The sequence below is a fragment of the Trachinotus anak genome, unplaced genomic scaffold (assembly GCF_046630095.1).
Source record: "Trachinotus anak isolate AG129_WGS33_773 ecotype Australia unplaced genomic scaffold, CSIRO_AGI_Tana_v1 ptg000012l, whole genome shotgun sequence".
In the NCBI taxonomy this organism is placed as follows: Eukaryota; Metazoa; Chordata; class Actinopteri; order Carangiformes; family Carangidae; genus Trachinotus; species Trachinotus anak.
Window position 1 is genome coordinate 21,107,068 of NW_027273863.1, and position 22,179 is coordinate 21,129,246.

Below are 22,179 nucleotides of genomic sequence, written 5' to 3' on the forward strand. Positions count from 1 at the left end.
ATATACAAGATGTGGTAATACTAATAAATATTATGCACTTATGGAGGTTGTAGCTGTGTAGCATTCTCCTTGTTTGTTGTGAGTGAAAATGGAAATACGAATAAAATATAGCGACCACTAAGAATTGTATGGTAAAGTGTGTTAGCTTAGCTCCTTGTCAGTGTTATGATGAAGGGATATTCATTATTGATTGATACATTTATAGTGAAATAAGATTCACATTCAGCAGGTGTTGTAAACACGTGTGGTAGAATCGTAGACTGTGTCCTGCTGTAGCTAGCTGAGATCACAAGATGGAGACAAACAACAACTAAACAGAAATAGGCACCAACAGCCCAAACTGTCCCTGCTCCTCTAGAGGACCTGAGGACGATAAATACTTTAACCTGTTTATTCTAACACATTGCATATGTCTTGTCACCTGAACATACTGTATATTGGTAGGTTCTACCTGCCTAAATGGAAATAATCACCTGGAAAATGCAATGTGTCAGAATTGACACTTCTACACAACAGTGTCATTGTTGTACAACTCCAAACATATTTGTTAAAAGAACTTGCTGTCAATTCCCTGTTGAAATTCTTATTGTGTTCAGTTTGTTTAGAGCATTGGAACTCAAGGATTTGTTGCTGCAGGGGCAAATAAAAGTTTGTTTGCATGTTGCCCTTACTTTCCCATTTTTGGAGCTGAAAACAATAGTTGCGAAACTTTATATAAACATTTATACTTTTCCTTGCATGTGTGTCTGTGTAGGTGCATGAACAGTGCAGATCCTAATCCTCCACATCACTGCTGTCCTGTAGTAAGTACTTTAGCAACGATCATGGTCATAATGCATCAATGTACTGTAGATGGAGGCTCCACTCTTTGTCTTTAATTTTAGATTCACTGAAACACCTGTCACTTGTGGCCTTTAAAGCCACGAAGTGTGATGTTTATAAAAGTGCTGAAGAACAAATTTAAGTGTATCCTACCACTTGGCTGATGTTAATGTAGATTTTACAAACATAACACCAATGTGTTGAGGATTCATGCTTCCTTACTAAAAGTTTAAGTTACATTTGGTCCCACTCTGCGCAGTCGGACGGCGTTGATGTATATGAGCCCTTGCAGCGTCTGGATCACACTGTGCTGCTGGATTGTAGTTTTAACAGCTGATTCGATCCCCCTGCACTGGGAGCCTGACGCTTCCTGGCTATTTATGGCAGATGCCCCTCTATCGAGGCTGCTCTCTTCAGCCCATACATGGTTGCTGTGGGATGAGGTTACCACGCCGGTTTTGGCCCGCACTCCCCAAACCCTTTGGAAGCAGTGTTTGTCACCTCTCACTGTCAGTCTAAACTCTATCAGACAAGGGTCCCAAACCTGGTTTACAAGAATGGATGCTTTAGGAACCACAGTCTTGACTTTTGGAATAGTTTGAAGAACCACTCACTGTAGGAGTATCAGCCTGCTGCAGCACCCCTCTTGTGTATTTTTGTCTCAGTTTCACCTCAGTCCCTGCCTCTCTCCTTCACCCCTCTCCTGCATACCCTACTCCCTCTCGTTCTCTCTCCCTCTCCCTCTCCCTTCTTCTCTTTCTTATTTGTGTGGCTGTTCCTGCACTGATTTATTTGGTCTGGTACAGCAGAGCTAGTGGGAAAGCACCAGGCTAAATGTGTCGCCTGCTGAGGTTGGACTTGCTTCATGGTGGATGACTTTGGATCCTTTGTTGGGTTTACCTGCACACACACCTGCACCTCCTGCCTCCTCAGCACCTGCTTTGCTCTGAATAAGGAACTAGTGAGACCCTTTGGTGGTTTCATGTCCCTGAACTCTACTGTAAGGAGAAATGGACTTCACCTGTGCAGCATTTCTCTCAGTCCTGTATTATTGGACCTAAAGCATTGTAAGTAATCATTCATGCTATGAATCTGACAATTAATCATTTATGATGTAGTTCTGTGGTAAGTTGCAAAGTATAAATTCTCAGGTATATGCTGAACTAAGAGGACATTATGGCAGCTTATTACATTTTTCATGCCACAATAGCTTCCCTAGGTCTATCCAGCATCAGTTGGAGGAATAAGATAATAAGGGATTTAATATCCCAGAAATTGTTTCATTTTGTTTAGTATTTTTTTTTTCTAAGTTCTGATGTAAAAGTGAATACATCAGGTGAGGTTTGTAAACTAGCAGACAGAGATTAAACCCACTGCATAATTAGTTCAAACACAACTGCCATTACTCTTCTACAGAATCCTGTTGCAGCAGATTCCCAGACAATTGTTTTCCTCTGCATCAGTCACCTGGTGGATTTTAAAGTTTGGCAGTTTAAATATTTTATCCTCTTAGGTATCTTTATGATCAGGGATCATTGTCACTCATCATCATCTTTGCCTAAACCACCCTATAGAGGAGGCAAACATTGGTGCAAAAACTGAAACTCAGCGGTACTTCAATGGTGTCTGGTTTAATTTCTCTCCAATGGAGGACTGAATGTAGTGTCCCAACTAAGCCCCCTCTTGTTGCTTTGAGCTGTCTCAAGTAACCACATGAGTATTAGCATTCCAAGCTTCAGATTATGGCTGTATGGTGGCATGTGTGTGCAGCTGATCTATCCGCTATGAGGTGGGCTGGTGTGTTGTTCCAACACTGAACAGGCGTCATGTCTCCACAGTTTTGTTTTTATAGTGTGTGTGTGTCTGTGTGTGAGTGTGTGTGTGTGTGCGCGTGTGTGTGAGACAGAGAGTGTGTGTGTGACTCTGTACGGCAGTTGCTTGGTCCTCTGCACCTGCTGCACCCATCAAAATGAAGAGACAGGTTTACTGGCCCCTTTGTTGACTCTCTGCCACTGGACTCTATTCATATTCATCAGTATAAGACTATGGACTGGCACACATTATCAGCTGTGATGCATACATTCATTTGCTGAAGGCCAATGTTCTTGATTGAAATATGGACAAAATATATATGCAATACATAAATGCTTTGGTATGTCTTCTTGGTTGCACAACAAAATGTTTTTATACAAAGTAGCTTTAGATATGTCTCACTCTGCAACAAGTGCAGGTTTTATAGTCAATGATGAAATGCAGTAACTCCACTTTTTTGTTGTTGGTGTTTGCGGGATAAAACTTCTAGCAATGTTGGAGGTTGTTGCTGCGGATCGTCAGAGCTGTAAGAATAATTTTCTTGTAAATGAACGGGCAAAGATTCAATTCTCAGAACAGCAAATTGGCTTGTTGATGTGTCCCCTAGCAAGAATTTGAACAACAACTCCAGCTCTTGGAAGCAATCAGCATCTTCTACAACCTTTCATCATACTCCTGCTCCTATTCAAAGGAGAAACATTTGTGACCAAAGAGGCTCCAGCTCACGGACCCTCCCCTATGTTCATGCACCAGTTATCCCTGGAGCTTGTGCTCAGCACCATCTCTGTTTGTCCCGACTGTCTACTGTTACCATCAGCACCTACTCTGTCAGAAGGCAGAGAGCTGTCCACAAGCTCCTGCTGGCCTGCTAACATGCTGGCCTCTTTCTGCTCTTTCTGAATGTATGATTGCTCTTCTGGATGTATAGGACACGAGTCCCTTGCTTTAGGATGTTCATAGTTACAAACTAAGGATATATCTAGTTCTGATGTTTTTGTATCAGATCATGGCACTTTTAGTTAATTTTGGGGACAAGTAGGTAGTATATAGTAATTGGTTGTGTTTCTGGATATTGCTCAGGTATTTGGCCTATAAGCACACATATAATAAGAAATGAAAAAAATCATGGTTTGGTCATTGTAGTTTATATTAAAGGTTACTGTGATTATGTTTGCTGCAGTTATAATTGTTAGGTGCCAATAAGAATAGTTGCCATAATTCTGAATATAACCATATGTACAGCAGGTAGCATGCACTAAAGATGTCCTGTCAACATACCATGGGTTTGTAAATGCGCTGTGGAGAAATGGCTAAAGGTATATTTTTATTGTTTGGTTATATTTTGAATCAAATGTTCATGTATGATTGTCAACTTTAGGGTGATAGGGTATGAAACAAGTATAGATTTATCCTAGTTTTACAACATTCACTAACAACATTCACTAACTGACCTTAAAGGTCACATTCATTTCGTTTAATAGTTACAACTGATTGTCTCAGAGTGTTACGCTAAATGCTGTAACATGGGTCATCAAGCAGAGCCAGGGCTCAAGCTGCATATCATATTCTCTCTCCCATCTTAGTTTTCTTTGCCGAAAGAGGAGAAGTTGTAGGAACAACCCCTACAATAATACTGAGACCTACTACCAATGACCAACCACGTACTGTATCAAACTGGACACATAAACTGATGTGACTTCTTTGTCTGGTCTTGAATTACCGTAAGTTACCTCATCATGTTACATAATGTGAAGATGTTCCTGGATGATGTACCTTTAAGAAAGCACAGCCAAATCCTCAACTAACCATTTCTGGCTTGAGATCCTCGTCTTCCTCCTCCTTCACTCTGTCTCTCACTCTGTCTCTGTCTCTCTTTTCCTTTCCCTGCCTCTCCCCTGCTCTGCCTAAGTGTTGCAGAACTTCTTAAGTGTCTCTCCTCATCCCCGGGCTGTGTGCTCATCGATATCCATATAAGAGCAGAGCAGGCAGATTTCTGTGCGGAGTGTCAGGCAGAGTTGATGCAGGGCAGCATAGAGGAACGCAGATCTGGATCTAAAGGGGGAATGCTAGAGTAAATGTTTAAGGAAAGAGGAAGGATGAAGGTTCCTGCTCTGCTGCCTCAGGCTCTCATTTGATCCGGGCTTTTGTGTGTGAGAGAGGTAGTTTGGAATATATACTTCTTCTGCATGTGTGTGTATGTGTTGATATTAGTGCATGTGTGTCTGTGTCTCAGCGTACATTAGTGTGTTTGTGCAAGCTAGTCTAAACAGAGAAAATTTCTCCTAATAAAGGCAGGCTTGCTTGGACCACAGTGTCTGCCTCTGCTTAAAGTGCCGAGAAGTCTCTAAATTGATAATAATAAAAAATAATAATGATAAAGAAGGAAAAAAGATTACAACTCCCAGTCAGCTTTCACATGTAGAAACATCTGTAAACAGAAAGTGCAATAGGAAGGTAGATATTAGAGATACAAGTTTGATTCCCAATTCAACCAGTCTGGTCATGTGTCCGTTCCAGTGACAGTCTGTTTAACTAATGATAACATGCAACATGTTACCAGACATTCCCATTTTTGTGCAGCAGTAATGTGCTCAAAATAAAAAGGCTCCTGTTCTTCAGCTGTTTTGATAACAGTCATATCACAGGTCTCCTTTAAAAGGTGGTTTAAAAGTGGTACAACCAAAACAATAGAATGAGTGAAAGAGACTGAGGCACAAACATGGTCAAAATGTAAGATTCTTTTGGCATGAAAAGGGAATACAAGGCCTGTAGAAGTATCCTCTGTGTGAAAAATATTTTGAAGCCGATTCTGTATCCACATCTGCTGCAGTGATATGGGCTTCCCTTATGCTTTGTGCACATAGGCTTTGAGCTTTCAAACAATGTATCATTTGTCAAGGTTGTTGTGTGAAGATTGAGTCAGACAGACCATAACACATCTAAAGTAGCTCTACCAAGACCCATGGGTCGAACAGTGCGTCTTAGAGATTCAACATGATACCATATGTTTAGCATTTAGTTTTTGTTGTTCAAATGACTACAAGAAAACAAAATGTGTAGTCCCGTATAGTGGTTCTTATTGGCTCATTGTCATTAATATTGGGATTGTCTGGTTAGTTTGAATTACCGGTCAAATTTCCCTCACCCAACAAACAGTATTTTGTGAACCTCTCATTGGATGACTCTCTCCAAATAGAAATTAGTATAGAGATGTTGGTTTGTAAAATAGCTGACATAAATGTACTTTGTAGGAAGGAACTAACATTTTCAGCTCTAAGGATGGTCATTGCTTTGGAGTTTTAGTGAGTTAAAACCATGGCATTAGCTTGTGAGCCTGAAGCAGAAGTTTGTGGCTCATCTCCAGTCAGTCACAGTTTACATCACATAAAGACCTGGAGCTCAGGCTGCATAAAGACGGACTGAAACAAAGGATCATATTGTATTGTCCTCCACAGGATAACTTCATCCTTATACCCTAAACCAGCGTGCTGCTGAGCTTCACAGCTTAAAGTCTGATTTACTGCGAGATGCTTTGATGTTGAGTCACTTGGGGATTTGTTGAGGCTTCGCCTCGTGGTGTTTACATGTTGTCCTGGGTGTTGAGTTATATCGAATCCTGTTTAGCAAGATGAAATTGTTGAACTGAGTTTCACAATTCTATCCGTCTTTGACCTAACAAATCAAGAGGCAATTAAAGTCAGAGCAAGTTGTCTCATACATTCATTTGTAGATGCCAGGATCAGAAAGGGGTTCTTCATTAGAAAGAGAGACTGACCAAGCTGAGGTGGTGAGTGATTACTGTGGAAACAGCAATTAACAGGCTGCATGCCTTTTAGTAATATGATTTATGTAAAGTAAACCTTTGGCAGTACTTCTAAATGTGATAGTCCAGCTAGTAGCATTTTATAAAGTAGTAGTTATCAAAAATACTGATTAAATATAGAATATAGTGATTTATATATATTTTCATAGTGTCTTTAGTTTTATTAACATTTATCTCTTCTGTCTGTCCTATAAAGATGGAAACTGAATTAGTCTGTACATTCAAACATTTGCAATCCAACATTTAAAACATCCCACTCCAAAATTAATCTGCAAACCAGATCTCAGTTCTGTGGTCATGATTTTTGGCAAGTTCTCACCTTGTCATCAACTCTTCACTAAGAGTCCACCTCAGTTTAGTAACTTGGAAGGCTTAAAGTATGATTTCATAAGCCAGTGTAGTTTACTTCTAAGAAAAGCCTTATGAGTGACATGTCGCCTGATTTGAAATTGCAAATTTGTATGCAACTGATGAGACAGTGTGTGACGGAAGATGTATCATGTTTGTTGGTGTGGATGTTGGCATGGGAGTTGGGACTGAAAAGAGAGGTAAACAGAGCTAAAAAGTGAAATGGGGAGACATGGGTGAAGAATCAAATAGAGAAATATAGGGATCTTAACAAAAGGAACATAAGAAATGCAAGAAAGAGAGGAGAGGAGAGAAAAGTGGATGAGGAATAAGAGGGAGTTGATAGGAATGAGTAGGGAGGGCCAGAGGAGAGAGATGACAAATCTGGTGAAGGAACGTGAGAAGGAGTGAGGAAGAAAACACAGCAGAGCAGCGAGCAGTCGTGGAGACGATCCCGTGGTAAACACGGGCCGGCTGGCTGACAGGGTGACCTCTCCCCGAGGCAGCCACTCACAACACATGTTGCCTTATTAGGGGCGTCTACAGGGATCGTAGGCAGACTGGTGAAGGTGGTGGGGGGGGGGGAGTTGTGTGTGAAAGGGTGAGAAAAAGCAACACACAGAGGATGTGTGTGAGTGTGCAAGCAAGCAATACTAAGAGAGAGTCCAAAACTGTGTACAAGAGTAAAATAACTGGGTTTTTATCACCAGGTTACCTCTTCAGTGCAGTGCAGATAGCTTTTAGATCGGAGTTCCCTCACCTGTTCAGTGCTGATGTACTGTTGATCTTACATTATTAATATGCATCATGCAGTATTAAATGGTATCATACTGATGTTTCTCAGGGATAGATGTATTTTATAGTAGGGAAAAGGTGTGAAGTAATGCTTTGGGTACATTTCTCCTCTCTATTGATGCCTGTTTTCCAGTGCTGGAGGTTATACTGTAACTAACAGATCTCTATCACACACACTGGAGTTGAATGTGAGAGATCAGTAACTGTCAGTGTTACTTTACTGCGTGATGCACAAAATGTTTTTTGTGCACACCTCGGTAAACTTGTATTACAACAACCATAAAAACAATTCACTGTGTTATAGTCATGTATTCATGTCTAGCTTTCTCTTGCAGTCTCTGCAGATTCCCACATTATCATTATTTATCTATTTAATGTCAAAGAATCACAAAATACTGTTTTAACCCTTTGCATTGCTAAAGATAACTGTGTGTTGTGCATCTCCGTGCATTGTGCTTGTATGATATAAACAATAACCAAAAATACATATTATCTCAAATACTCTGGAAATATTACGCATCCTCTTTCATTCCAGGCTCAAGTGCCTCTTTTTGTTGTCAGTCTTTGCTCTTTAGAGCTTGTTTGTTTTTATGACATGTCTGTGTAAGTGTACATGTGCACTTTAAATTTAACAGTTGAGTAAGGTACATCGCTGCTACATCATTTTTTCATTTTCGGCAGCAGGAGTTGTTGTTGTCAGTCCCTATATTACAGTTGAAGACTCTAGAGGGATATGAACTAAAGAAGAGTTCTGCATTGGAGTGATTAATTGATTGGCTATAATCAAGAGTAAATTATAATCAACAGTAAATTACAGTAAGGCACTTTCACCCTCCTTTTAGCTGGTATTTGGTTTTTTATTTATTTCACCAAAAGGGTCATTGTGCTTAAGTGGCTTAGTATGGAGCAGTTAGGGACTCTGTCTATGATGTGATACTTAATCATGTGACAGTCTGGGTGTTGGCTCTACTTTCTTCTCTGACTTTAATATTAGTGTCATATTCCCTGACGTGATGACTTACACAAGTGGGTTTTGTCGTTTCTTAGATTAGATTTAGCCTGCACCCACTCTGTGTAATTACGTCTGCACTTCTGAGTCCAGGCCAACTTTTGGCAGAAGAAGAGTTAGAGCTCACTTGAAGTGTCTCACCTGGACGTACAGCGTGTGAGTACAACAAGATAGAGGAAGACGGCGAGACAGACAGGGACAACACAAGGACGGACAGAAACTGAAATAAACTACAACCCCACCAAGTCTCGGTATGAGCTGTGCTGCAGTTAATGAGAAAAGATTTGAATATGGCGGGAAATTAATAATGAGTATTGTCCTACTGCAGAGCTTAATAAAGCCTTTCCTATTGGCTGAACTGGCATCAAGACAAGGCGGTCAGTAAAAGCCTTACAACCATAAGGAATCATATTGCCAGCAGTACACTGAATTTTATGATCTGGTGGAGTCCAACTGTGTTTAAAAACAGAAAGAGGAAGCTTTCACAGCCAAACTATGTGACAACTTCGTAATAATATTAATATTTATGCAATTTTTGGCTGTGGTTTTTTGGAAATTTTTGTGGCATCCAGCCATCTTGGCTGAAGCATACTTAATGTGGGCTTTAAGGACACCATCTGACTTCCAGTATCCCCGGACCCCACACCACCCCCTGCAGTCCTACTGGCACCCTCCTCCAATCCTGTTCCAGAGTTTTTTATCATCAAGGCTAATTTCTGCCTGTAATCTGATTAGGGCTCTGAGCTGCTTTAGCAGCCTGCTGTGCTGTCTCCCTCTCTCTCTCTCCCTTGCATGCACAGACAAACACACACACACACACACACACACACACACACACACACACACACTGACATGCACATTGACACACACATGCTGTATGACAGCCAGTCTGTGTAGGCTGTAGCTTGCTATGTAGCCAGGATATTCCCTCTGCTGTGGCTGTGTGCATGGTGATATCACCGCCTTCCTCCCTGCCTGTCTGCTTACCGGTAGCAGCTCTCGCCTCCACCGCTGCCACTCCTGCTGTCCACCGCTTTGACCGGAGGGGAGTCTAGCAGTAGGACGTTCTGCTGTTCACCTCCTTAAACATGTTTCGAAACCCATGGATCTCTAGTTACCTTGTGAACCATGTGCAGCCCTGTGGCCAAGGTAAGGCCTGTAGAAGGGGAAGGCTTGATCTGGCTATAGCATGACTTAACCCAATTGAATTCCCTTAACTATATAGACTCATTGGGGGACTTGCCTAATGCAAATTAGCTCCTTACTGAGTTAAATGACAGAGTTAAGTGGGCGTCAGTAACACAGTAGGTAGGGGCATTCAGCTTGGCAAGACATGCGAGGTGGCTGTGACGTTTCCTGGTTGATTACTTCTTTACTTTTTTATTGGACTGGTTAAAACAAGGATTTATGGCAAGTGTTAGAATTTCTCATCCTGATCATCCCTAATGCAGTTAAGGATTTTGCAATATTATAAGCAGGTACAGAGGGTTTAAATATATTTCTATTTCTATGGGCATGCATGAATGTTAGCATACAGGCTGCTTCGAATGAATGCAGTCTGTGTGTTAGCAGTGATAAGAGCATTTTTACTACACTCATTTGGTGCTGTATTTTCAACAGGTGGGTGCCGCTGTGTTGCCTCTTTACATATAATGCTGTTTTCAGACTTCACAAGCTGTATCATTTCTTAAGGTGGGAGATGGCTGGTCATGTTCCAACCAGCAACCTTTCCATACAGACTGTGTACAAGCAAGGGCCCAGTTCACTCAGGGAGTCTATTTTGCACCTCTGAATAATTATAGAAAATCCCTCTCCTCACCACGCTCACTTTGGGACCATCAGCAGCCTAAGCTGCTCTCTGGCACTGCCAGCCTAGAGCCTTCTGCTGCTTGTTATGATGACAACCTGCAGACATTTCCAAGGAAAGCCAGAATGACTTCTGTACATGGGGCTTTCCATCAGGGGAAGCAGACTTGTGAAATCATAGACAGACATATAAACAGACAGATACATGGACACACACCTCCACAAGAGTCCCACAGGCTTTGAAAATCTTGAATGTCTGTGGATTTGAGAAGAAAAAATGCTTTAAAGGTGATGGCACTTATTGATTTTTGGTATGAAAGGAGTGTCATCTTTCCTTTAGGATCAGTTCTTCACATCCGTACAACAAACGCGATGAAGAGTCTCATCCATACTGCAGCAGTTATAAAATGAAGACCTCCATCCCAGATTTCTGGCCTCTCTGATGTTTAATTACCATTTGTGTCCTTCCTTAGGTCCAAACATATCCTTTAATTTCATCAGGTCACTTCACAAATCACTGAGAGCCCTTGACCTTCAAGTTCCAAATGAGCACTGGGACACCACACTTTTCCACATCCATACATTCTCTCCTGCCAAAAGTTCCCCCACTCTATTGCCACACAGTCTTTGATGGCCAAAATAAGTCAGAGGTGTTCTGAAGGCAGTAACATGATCTGTCTCCCTTACTGGAATACAAGCTTACAACAAGAGAGTTAGAGGGTCAACTACCAGCTGGGAACTGGATGTGAACTTTCTGGCTAACCTTTTTTTGACAACTGACTTATAGCAGTTTGTATTTCCCGTCAGAACCGAACAGCACCATGTTGGTGTTTAAACTGAGAGGAAAAGCAGCTTCTCTTAATTAAGATAATAATAATGAATATTTTGCTAGAAGTGTGGTAAAATTTGAAAAAGGTAAAGAAAAAGGGGAAAAAAGTTAAATGAATCTTATTAGGATACAGATAATCTGACTACTGTGGTTGCATTGCAATAAGAATAGAAACAAAAAGTATCTACAAAAACAACTGCCATCACAAATGACTTTGATAAGTTTTCTAGGAACTGTACTTTCTAGGGATGATTAATTTGTGGATCATCTTTCAAGTGTGGTTATGAGAGTTGTGACTGGGTCTGCTCTAGTCTGTCAAACACCTGGTGTTTTGTGGATACCATGTAGCAGCTTGTACATTTTTTGCATTGATAGCCTAAGTGGGAACCAAAGCAACAAACCGCTAGTAGGTGCCTGACCGGGTGTTCAAATCAAAAACAACACTGCATTTGAAAAAATGGGCTTCTGTTGCTGAAAAGACAATGAATGGGTGAAGAACATAATATGAAACTTTTTATGTTGTAGATCTATTGTACTTTCAAATGATGCAGTTACCCCAGAAATATACATTCTTCTTTGAGTTCCAGCACTCCCTATGTCAGCCCAGAGAGAGTGGATTTCTTTGTAATTTAAGTTATTTATTGTTATTATCTTGTTTGTTTATTTTCTGTTTATTTATTGGGTCTTATTTTTCCCCTCTTAGGATTTGGATCTAAAGCCCCCACCAAACTCTGCAACTCAGCCTCATTTCCAACAGAAGCCTTAAGGTGAGGAAGAAGAATCATGTGTGTTTTCAAGTTTAAAGACAAAAAAGTGGAACAACAGAAATGACATGTAGCACTTTCTAAGAGCACTTACATTTCTCTCATTTGCTTTGTCATCAAGATGGGGAAATATGAGAGGATAGAGGTTTACTAGAGTGCTTATCATGCACAGTAAGCATTAAAAGCTGGAGATGCCTGGAACAGCTTATCCTAAGACACTTTTTTGTTCACATGACATTAGAGCCATAATACCTCCTTCAAGAGTGCTTTGCACCAAGCCCCATTACCATTAAATCAATAGTTTCCTCTGGTTGTTGAGTATTAGAGCTCTATCACATAGGTAAATTGCCACCACAGTTAGAAAGAAAGAAAGAAAAAATGGTATGCAATCTTAAGAAATAAAGTTTAGAATGTAAAATCAGACTGTGAAAACACTATATGCTGCATAATGAACAGCTTTTGTTTAATATTTTCTGTCCAATTTTATTCAATTTGTATACAGTAACTATACAGTAGGCTCCCTCTGAGCTTCACACTGTGTTGCACGCTGATACACAGCAACTTTTTGATGCATTGGAACATTAGATAAATCTGAGCAATATAGAGTACTAGCATTGGTGTTATCTGAAAAAATAAAAGAACATCCTTGTTTGGTACAAGCCCCAACAAAAATCACATTATTATTATTCTTATATATTTTCAGTGAAAATGACCATTTCAACTGAAATCGCGACTCATACTACAATCGCAATATCTGCCTAAACAATCACAATATGATTTTTTTTTTGTATATCTTTCAGCCCTAATATATATGTATATGTATACAGTATACGTGTGTATATGTGCATACATAGATGAGGTTGTGTGACCTGTTGATGCTGACACATAAAGACATTAAGAGAAGGCCATGATTGTGTGTTTCCACTTGGCTGAGAGTCAGGGCCTGATGACCTCGTTTCTAAGCTGGATAATGGTGGAAGTGACACCAGCTGAGCTTGACCTGCAATTATCTCTTTAAGAGAAGTCATTTAAGGCAAAGTTGTAGTGAAGGCTTACATAAGACTCTAGGCACCATTTATCTGTAATGTGCATTTTATTTGACTTGTTTTCAGCAAACAATGACTGTGTTAGGCTACTACATTTTAGAGATTCTGTTCTTTTAGTATCGATACTTGGCCTCTTGTTTTCAGAGGGAATTCAGAGTAAAATAAATGACATGTATATAGCAGGTTTCTGACTCTGCCTTCTCATTCAGTTTTCAGAGTGACTTCTCCCTGGGTGACAAGACCACCTTGGTCAAGAGTGTTTCAGATACAGATGCCAAACTTCTGGTCGCTCTTCCCAAGGGTAAGCATTCGTTCTAACCATACATAATAACTCAAAATAATCTCACAAATAATCTGGTACTTTTGACATTTTTTGTGACACTAACTTGATCTTTTCTGATCAAACAATCAGTTTCAGAGTTGAAGAAATACTTTGAGGGAGGTGTCACCAAGGATTTGGGGATGAACAGGTATTTTTAGGAAAGAATTTTCACATAAACATATCTGAATAGCTTCATAAAGACAAACTTAATAGGTGCTAACCTTTACCCTCTGCCTTCTGTCTCCGACAGGAAGGAGAGGATAGCCCGGCGCCTGGAGGGGATTGAAAGTGATGTTCCTCCTGCCCTGGTGCCTGGTGGTTTGGTAGCCAACAGAATGCTAGAGGAGGATCCACCGCGGTATACCCGTGCCTCAGACCCCTGTGAGCCTTGTGTGATGGGTAAGCATGGCATGATGCACTGCAAAAAATATATGATGCTATCTTTAGTGGAGTTTTTCACTCTTATCTCAACATATTTTTGAGAACTTAAGTTCAATTCGATTCAGTTTTATTTGTATAGCGCCAAATCATAATATACATTATCTCAATGCACTTTACAGGGTAAGGCCGAGACCTTACTTTGTTATAGAAAAAAACCCAACAGTTCCTACAAAGAGCAGCACTTGGCAACAGGGGGGAGGAAAAACTCCCTTTTAACAGGAAGAAACCTCCAACAGAACCGGGCTCGGGGTGGGCGGCCGTCTGCCTCGACCGGTTGCCCCTCGTTCCTCCAGTGGAGCTGCTCAGTGGCCAACTCTTGATGTCTGTGGTTGTACTGGGCGTCTCTACTGTAGGTTTAATGACTGTGACAGTGAATTCTGATTTTGCAAAATGTGAATTCACTCATTGAAATAAATTTCTGTGATGCATTTTGGTAGAATAATGCCACATTTGTGTCATATGGGATCAAAGGTAGCGAGAGTTTAGCCATCCATGTTTGTTTACCTTTTGAGGCACATTAGTATTATTAGTATTTACTAATAAGGCTGTAAAAGTACATTTTCCAGTGGTAATTGTTAATGGAGATTGATGTGAACAGTATTTACAAGAGAGAAACTGGTAATTACCGTAACTCCTATGTGACATGAATGTGACACAATTCTTGGTTTTCAAGGAATATTGTCAGTAAGTATTAAGTATTTGCATTATTAATCACAGTGAGGCGCTACAGTCGAGAAGATTTGGAGGCACCCCAGAAGCAGGTGTCATCTCCAGACAGATCCCCCCAGGTCAAAGGTGGAGTTGGCAGCAGCAGCCGTCCAGACCCAGTGTTGGTGTATGTCGACCCAGTAACGCTATCAACCTCCTCTACACCCACATCTGGCCCCTCAGACCCCACCAGCCTCAGTTCCAAGGCTGAACGCATTGCCCGCTACAAAGCAGAACGTCGCCGCCAGCTGTCAGAGCGTTATGGCATCCTCCTGGATCAGGAGGCGGACATTGATTATACACCGCGCTACCGGTCCCGCCGAGACCCTGAGACCTCTGGTCGACAGATGACTGCCAGGCGAGACAAAGACAGACATGAAGCAGAGGAACCAGGACAGGAGCCCAGGGTACCATACCGCTCTGGAGTGGGCAGGGTTTACATGAGGACTCACCCAGATCCTACACCTGTTAACACATCAGGCCCTGCCCACACAAACCAGGTTCCTCCACCTACACAAGAAAGGCCGAGCAGATTTTCGGAGCAGGAAAGAGTGATGAACATGGAGAACTACCGGCGTGGAGGGACTCAAGAGCGCTCGGCCACTTCAAGAACCAGAACCCAGGAGCAGCATCCTCCCCAGCCCCAGCAACAACAAAGCCCCCAACACCACCAAGATGCTGCCCACCAGGAGCCAAGCCCCGCCTCCACCAGGGACTACAGCATCGCAGCGGTGCCCAACTCTCCTCGCACTGCCCGCCGGGCCTCCCTGCCCTCCACTCGCTACGGGATCTCACCTGGGGATTTATTCATAGAGCAGCAGGCCCAGAGCATCCTCAACAGACAGGGGTGAGTTTATAAAAACTAGGTCATAACATTCATGAAACACATCATGTCACATCATAAGGTCACAAACTTTTGTATGTAAAAGAGAACAAAATCCTTTACAGAAATTCAACTTGACAAACCACATTAACCTAAATGGTGTTGTGACATTGGATGAATGCTTATGATTCAGAAGGTAAACCTTCCATGGCACAGCTAAAATTTTACAAAACATTCAAATTTGCATACCTGGTTTTCAGAATTGTGTCTGGTAAATCAAATCTAGCAAATTTCAAGTGTCTGACATGGTGCTAGAATCGAGAAAGCAAATACTCAGTTTGTATCTTGGTTCTTGCAGTTTGTTGTGACTTTTTTCATGTCAAAGGAATGAAATGCTTGAAATAACACAACACAACCCCATAAATGTGGTCTGTGAAAAGTTTCTGTCCCCTCATGTCTTTATCACAATAATATAGTGTTATAGTATATAGTATGTGTTTCTTTATTTCTGTTTTAGCTTCACTTTGTGCAACTGCTGATGTAATACTATAATAGTCATAGTTATAACAGTAGCTTTTTTTTTTAATAGGACAGTCTAAATGTAACATAACGTCATTATCAGAGGTCATTAAGTTCCTTTCTGGGTAGTTCTGTTTGCTCTGTAATGCGGCCCATAGAATATGAAGTGACCTTTCCATGAAGAATCTGATGTTGTGTCTTCATTGTATTTTAAGAGAACATTTAGTCCTAGAGAATTTAACCCACATGAATCCCAGTTGTCCCACTGATCCAATTGCTGCTACTAGCTTCCTGCAGGAACACGCTACACAGGGTTATCTTTTTTTGTTGCTATAAAGGTAGTGACACAAAGTTATTTATTAAACATAACTGCGTCATGTAGAAAATTCAACCACAGTGGTATATATAAAAATGTGAACATGAAAAAGTGATTTGAAACCAAGATATGATATTTTAGCATACCAAATATCATCAATTGGTGCAGTTTGAGCTGGCTCAGGTCGCCAGTCCACCTGCTGCTTTTTACCACTATGCCAGTGTGTGGATCTTTCTAGACTGTGGGTTTAGCTCTGTCATGCTTGCCCTGCTCCAGTTTCACATGGAGAGGTGATCTGGGGAGCTCATCAGGGAAATGCTGTAGGGCGACAGGGAAAACTGCAGGGTAGGTGTTTGGAGGGGATATGATTTCCTGCTCGTCCCGAGAGATAACCCTGTTTTAACAGCAGCTTGGTTCATTAGCTAAGTGCTTATGTCACTTTCTTCTGAAGAGGAATTTAACTTGATGACATTGAGGCAGAGATAAGTGACTAACTGGACTATGAGCTAAAGCCTATAAATAATGCTGTTCATATTTATGAACATTAAGAAGTGACATTACCAAAAATAAATCTGCAGCAATTAAGAATACTTAGTTATTTACCATGACACCCCTCAACACAGCCAATTTTAAATAGACCCTCTAAACGATACTGTATTTACCCTGCTCACCATCTGAAAATAATCCTGACTATGGTTCAGCTGATCAGTGTAACTCAGTTTGATTTGATCCTTGAAAGAATGATCAGAAGTTTCCCTCAGGGTTTGACACTGTCACCACATCATCCTGTAGCCTGGCTGCACTGTCAAAGAGCGACTGGTCTCTCAACACAGACTCAGAGAGTGACACTCAGACAGTCTTCAGCTTGCCTTCAAGGTACTGTCCACTCAGGATGCCATCAGTGTGAAGACCTATCAAATACCCACCGTCCACCGGGTACATGTGTTGTTAGCTGGCAGCACCCAGGCATTTTATCTGAAAACCAGGCTGAACATTTTTTTTCTTGCTCTCAGCTCTTTTTCATAGGGTATTCATATGTCTAAAAACAATTAAAGGGGTTAGAAATATCCTAAATACAACATTCTTGGTCTTACAAAACCTTGAAAATTGTCAAACCTGAAAATACCCTGTCATAATTTTGATGGGAACACTTGGAAAAGTAATAACTAACTATTAATTGTTGTCATAGTCCTCCACTAAACAGTTGTTTGGGGTTTTATAGATTTTCATTTTTCAACTGACAAACTTTCATCTCTAACTTAGTCTCATGATTTGAATTTAACATTTATTTATCGTAAGATTTACCCAACATGAACCCTCATTTTCTCTGTTTTTCAACAGACAGGAAGAAATCAGGTTTTAGGACAAATTACAGCACAGAGACAGCTCTGCAAAAAGTACTGAATGACGTCAGAGTAAATCTTGACACCAACAAACCTTCAGTTTTAGTGCTGCCCTTGATACTGTGGACCACCATATTCTTTTAAAATAGATTAAAGTGAAAATGCTGGCCCATCTAGAACTGTTTTGACCGCTTACCTAAGCAGGAGAGAATTCAATAGACAACTCCTCCAAGCACTATGATATTGCCTATGGGATGCATCAAGGATGAGTTTTAGGACCAATACTGTTTAATTTGCATATGTTACCTTGGCATCTTTCTACAGCTATGCTGATGACATTCAACACTATGTGGCCATGTCACCACCACACCAGGCCAATTGATATTAATGCCTAAATGTTACAGATTTTTTTCCCATCTCAACTAGGATAAAATAGAAAACAAAGTCATTACTTTTTCCCTAAAAGACAGGAAAACAGAGGTACCTGACCCACTTCATGATGCAGCTCTACTTCTGTCACATAAGTCAGATCACACTGACTTACCCAGAACTCTGTATAACTGGCCATTTTGTCATCAGTACAATACCACCCCCTGCACCTACATTCTTGTTAAATTAGTGACTGTGTGTGGCCTGAGTTTGATCAGCAGGAGAGTGGTGTTAGTGAACCAGAGCTGATGGTGTGACAACATTAGTCAGCTTCAGACCCTGACCCAGTCAGTTGCAGACGCACTGACCCAGCACTTGTCAGTGAAGGCTGCACTCACATGCCCCCTCCTGAGATTCTGGCCTGTTAACCCCTATGAAATTACATCTGAGTCTTGCACCCTGTCAGTGACTTTGAAAATTTTGTTGCATAAGGCACACATCCTCCCTTGAGAGCTTGTATGGTTTTTAATCACCTTGTGATTTTGTTCTGAAAGGATTTTTAGAGAGAAATAGATTAGCCAAAATATCTGTTTGACAGCATAGTCCTGGAAGATTGGCCATTTAAGTTTTAGGTCCTTGGTTGTACATATATTTCTGGACCAGACAGTGGCCCAGATGCATAGAATAGTTGGCTTGCTGATAGCCTATGAAAGGATGAAGGCTCATGGCCCAACTTTGAGCTATATGGACAGGTGAAATTCAGTGAGGCACAGATAAGTTAGGCAGAGAAATCTTTTTAGAGAGTGTTAGCAAAGCTTCATTGGTTTTATTGGTACATATAAACAACGGTGGCTCTTACATGCTCCATTTGCAGAACTTAAGTAATATAGTTTTTCCAAAGAAAGGAAATCCATCACAATCTTTCTGTAATCCTTTTGCTTTTAAAGTCTATGTCTATGTATCTCAAATGAGGATATTCCGATCACTTTTTAGCTGGTATAAATGTCTGTTTCAGCCACTGACTTTGTGATCTTATCAGCTGCCTATACTAGCTAGTATTAGTGTGCACTCATGTAGCAAGAGCACTGTTTAAGTCCTTCATGACATGTCAGATAAAGCAGAGGCCCATCAATTATGTCTGGCTTAGTGGGCTACAATGAGATTAGAGCAACCACAGGTCAGAAGTTGTAGATGAAAATAGTTTGGCTTACTTTTTTGGCACGGAGACATCAGAGAGAGTGAGAAGGAGAGAGAGACAGAGAGAGAGAGAGAGAAACAGAGAGAGAGAGTGTGTTGTTTGAACTAAGACTAAAATTTAAAACCAGGGCTTGCTGCCTTGTATACCTTGTATACCTTGTAGACCTTGTTGTAATCCTGTGTGGGATTTAGGGGTTTAAGTTGGTCCCGTGAAAGTCTCATGCCATAAACCTTATGGCATGAGACTTTCACAATTTGCGTTTAGAGCACTCTTCGTAGATGAGATTTATGATATAAGTTTTTAGTGGGAATTAACTTGAGGCCATTTGAAATTAAAATCAGTCAAATAGTTTTACATTTAAACTGTCTGAGTTACCAGACCTACCAACCACCTAGGCAACTAGCCAATTATTATTAAGATAAACAACTCCACTCAAATTATTTAGTTGGATAGTGAAATTGTGGTTGGTGTATTTAATCATTTACTAGTCTTTGTGTCCCATGGAAAAATAAAGCTTGGTATATGATTTTTAGATCATCTATTTTTTGAGTTGAGTTTTGAGTTTGGAGAGTACCATAGCTTTTAAATTTACCTGGAATCTCAGTGACCCTTATCCATTCCTTTCCCCAAGAATTCGAGTAAGGGAACGATTGTCAAGGGATGAAACCGTCCAGAGGCCCCCTGACTGGAGTCCTGACAGTCACCGGGCTAACAGACATCGTACTCAGGGGAACACTCCTCAGTATACAGCACCACACTCAGAACCCACCCAACAAAGGACTGTCCACCAGATTCAGCCCAGCCCAGGCCACCATCCTACCCATGGCCAAACAGCCTACCCTTCCTCTACCCCCGAGTACCAACACTCTGGCCCAGTAGTGGACTCTCAGCCCTATTTGGCCATGCCTGCCCCAGTGGCCACTGCCAAACTTCCTGGACCTCCTGAGGTACAACCACGAAGGAGAGTGAGTGCTGACCAAATCTATGCTGCCCACAAGGAGGCAAGATTAGAGGCCAGGCAGGCCCTGAAGGAAGAGCCCCATACAGAGGGCCTGCTGAAGAGCAGGAAAGCTGTGTTACCCTCAGAGATCCGTAGAAGGGAAAGGAGTGTGGATGACATTCATAGGGGCCGACATGAAGATATGGACTGGCAAAGCTACAGCCCAGAACAGAGGAGGGCGAGTCGAGGTGAGGAAGACTGGGAATGGGAGAGACCAAGAGAGAGAGGGAGGGAGAGGGGAAGGGAAAGAAATGTTGAAAGGATCCGAGAAAGGGGAAGAGAGCATCTCTCCAGCCATGACAGCCAAGAGGAGAGAGTATTTAGATCTATGCAGTCTTCCCACTTGTCTGTACTCCAGCAGCCCGGGCAGCATCAATCCTCAGAGCCTGTGTACCATCAAGAGCCCCAAATTCAGCATCAAGAACCCCCAAAGCAACAGCAGTATGAACCCAGAAAGAGACAACATAGTGCTCAAATTCAGCAGCAAGATCCTCAAAGGCAGCATCAGTATGACCACTCAAGACAGCCACAAGAGCCTCAAAGGCAACAGCACCCTCAAAGACAGCAGGAGTTTGAGCCTCCAAGTCGGCATCAAGACTTCCAGAGAAAACAAGAAGATCCCCAACTAGATGAAGAGTTTGAGCCGCAGAAGCAGCAGCAGGAGCTATCAGGGCACCAGAGGATTGACTCGGCTATCTACCTCCAGAAGGGCTCTTCCTTGCCACAGGCCAAACACAGAAGCATGGAGATGAGTGGAGGACCCAAACCCAAAACACGTATCCGCTCAATGTCAGATATAGGTGTAAGCCAGCATTCTGCCATGTACCGTATGGAGAGGGCAGCAGCCAGCAGAGAGAAATCCAGGGTCATTCCAGCTTCAGGGATGGCTAACGGCGAGATGGGCACCCTGGACACCAGGGTGTCAGTAGCACAGCTGCGACACTCTTATCTGGAGAATGCCAATCGAAAACCTGAGTTGTAGGTCCAATGGCATGGGCTCTGTGTGGCATTGCTAATTACTGTCTAACTCTGCATTAGCGAGCTGCTGCAAACAAATAATCCAATAAAAATACAAGAAAATAATGCTGATAGAACATATTTCTGTGGCATGAAATTTGTCAAGGTGTATTGTTGTGATATCTACCATTATCATGTTTAGTGTAGTGTCTGCAATTTTGTTTTTTATTTTTTAGCTTAACTTACTTGTGCAAGTCAGTTCTTGCACATTATCCTTTAGCAGTTGTCTCTTGCTGCATGTTAACATTGGGTAATGGCTCTTCACAGTTGGGTTGCAGTTAGGTTGTGCGTTGAGCAGTATCAGTGTGTGAGGCCCTGTTCTTCTAATTTGAATGGAGTTTCTGTGGAAACAACATCAAACCAACCATCGTTAATATTTTTTTTACTTGTACTGTCTCTTTTTGTTGTCTTCGTCAATGCGTCTTAATTAACACACCACTCCAAAAGTGAGACTACTAAAGTAGATCTCTCAGCAATGGAGATAGATCCAGCTAGCAGCAGTGATCGAGACAGGGGTGCTCGGAGGCCTCGACGCTACATCACTCCGGGAGACAGTCGCATGTCGGAGAGGTTTAGGACCCAGCCCATCACCTCTGCGGAGCGTTTGGAGTCGGATAGGTACAGGAGAGGCTCTCTGTAGCCTTTTGCAGGAGCTCTTCAGAATCTTTTCATTTCACATGAACAATACACTGAATTAGGTGGCAGAGCATGGTTCTAGGTTGGCATTTGTTCAGATTGTGATAATATCCAGTGGTTCCTCAAATTAAAAAATGTATTCTAGATACTGATACTTGATGCATTCATGTTTTCTGCAGGTCCCGTCTAAGCCCATCACAGCTGCAGGATGTCGAAGGTAAACTCAGTCTAATGCGTTCATGCAATATATATACATATATACATAATTCTTTGTGATTTAAGGACATTTCAATGATATTTTTCTAGATGTTTAAATACAAATAATACAATGTAATGTAATTTCTGTATTTTTCATTAGATGAAGAGAAGCTTGATGATAGAGCTAAGATGAGTGTGGCTGCCAAGAGGTCTCTCTTCAGGGTAAAAGTCCTTT

At 41.5% G+C, this 22,179-nt stretch overlaps 1 protein-coding gene across 14 annotated transcripts in view; it reads left to right on the forward strand.

Annotated features, from left to right (window-relative positions):
• The first annotated feature begins 1,346 nt into the window (after positions 1-1,346).
• The window catches only part of LOC139629805 (supervillin-like), a 48,556-nt gene continuing 27,723 nt past the window's right edge, over positions 1,347-22,179 (forward strand). For 4 of the 14 annotated variants that reach the window (XM_071492656.1, XM_071492666.1, XM_071492660.1 and 1 more), the window contains exons 1-10: positions 9,401-9,758; positions 11,948-12,011; positions 13,264-13,355; positions 13,467-13,524; positions 13,627-13,775; positions 14,535-15,372; positions 19,725-21,071; positions 21,558-21,728; positions 21,926-21,963; positions 22,105-22,166. In XM_071492656.1, coding sequence (XP_071348757.1) covers positions 9,698-9,758; positions 11,948-12,011; positions 13,264-13,355; positions 13,467-13,524; positions 13,627-13,775; positions 14,535-15,372; positions 19,725-21,071; positions 21,558-21,728; positions 21,926-21,963; positions 22,105-22,166 — 2,880 coding nt within the window. In that variant the 5' untranslated portion in view covers positions 9,401-9,697. Of the gene's footprint in view, positions 1,890-4,358; positions 4,794-9,398; positions 9,759-11,947; positions 12,012-13,263; positions 13,356-13,466; positions 13,525-13,626; positions 13,776-14,534; positions 15,373-19,724; positions 21,072-21,557; positions 21,729-21,925; positions 21,964-22,104; positions 22,167-22,179 lie in introns of those variants that run through there. The other 10 variants (XM_071492658.1, XM_071492664.1, XM_071492661.1 and 7 more) reach the window with 7 other exon arrangements.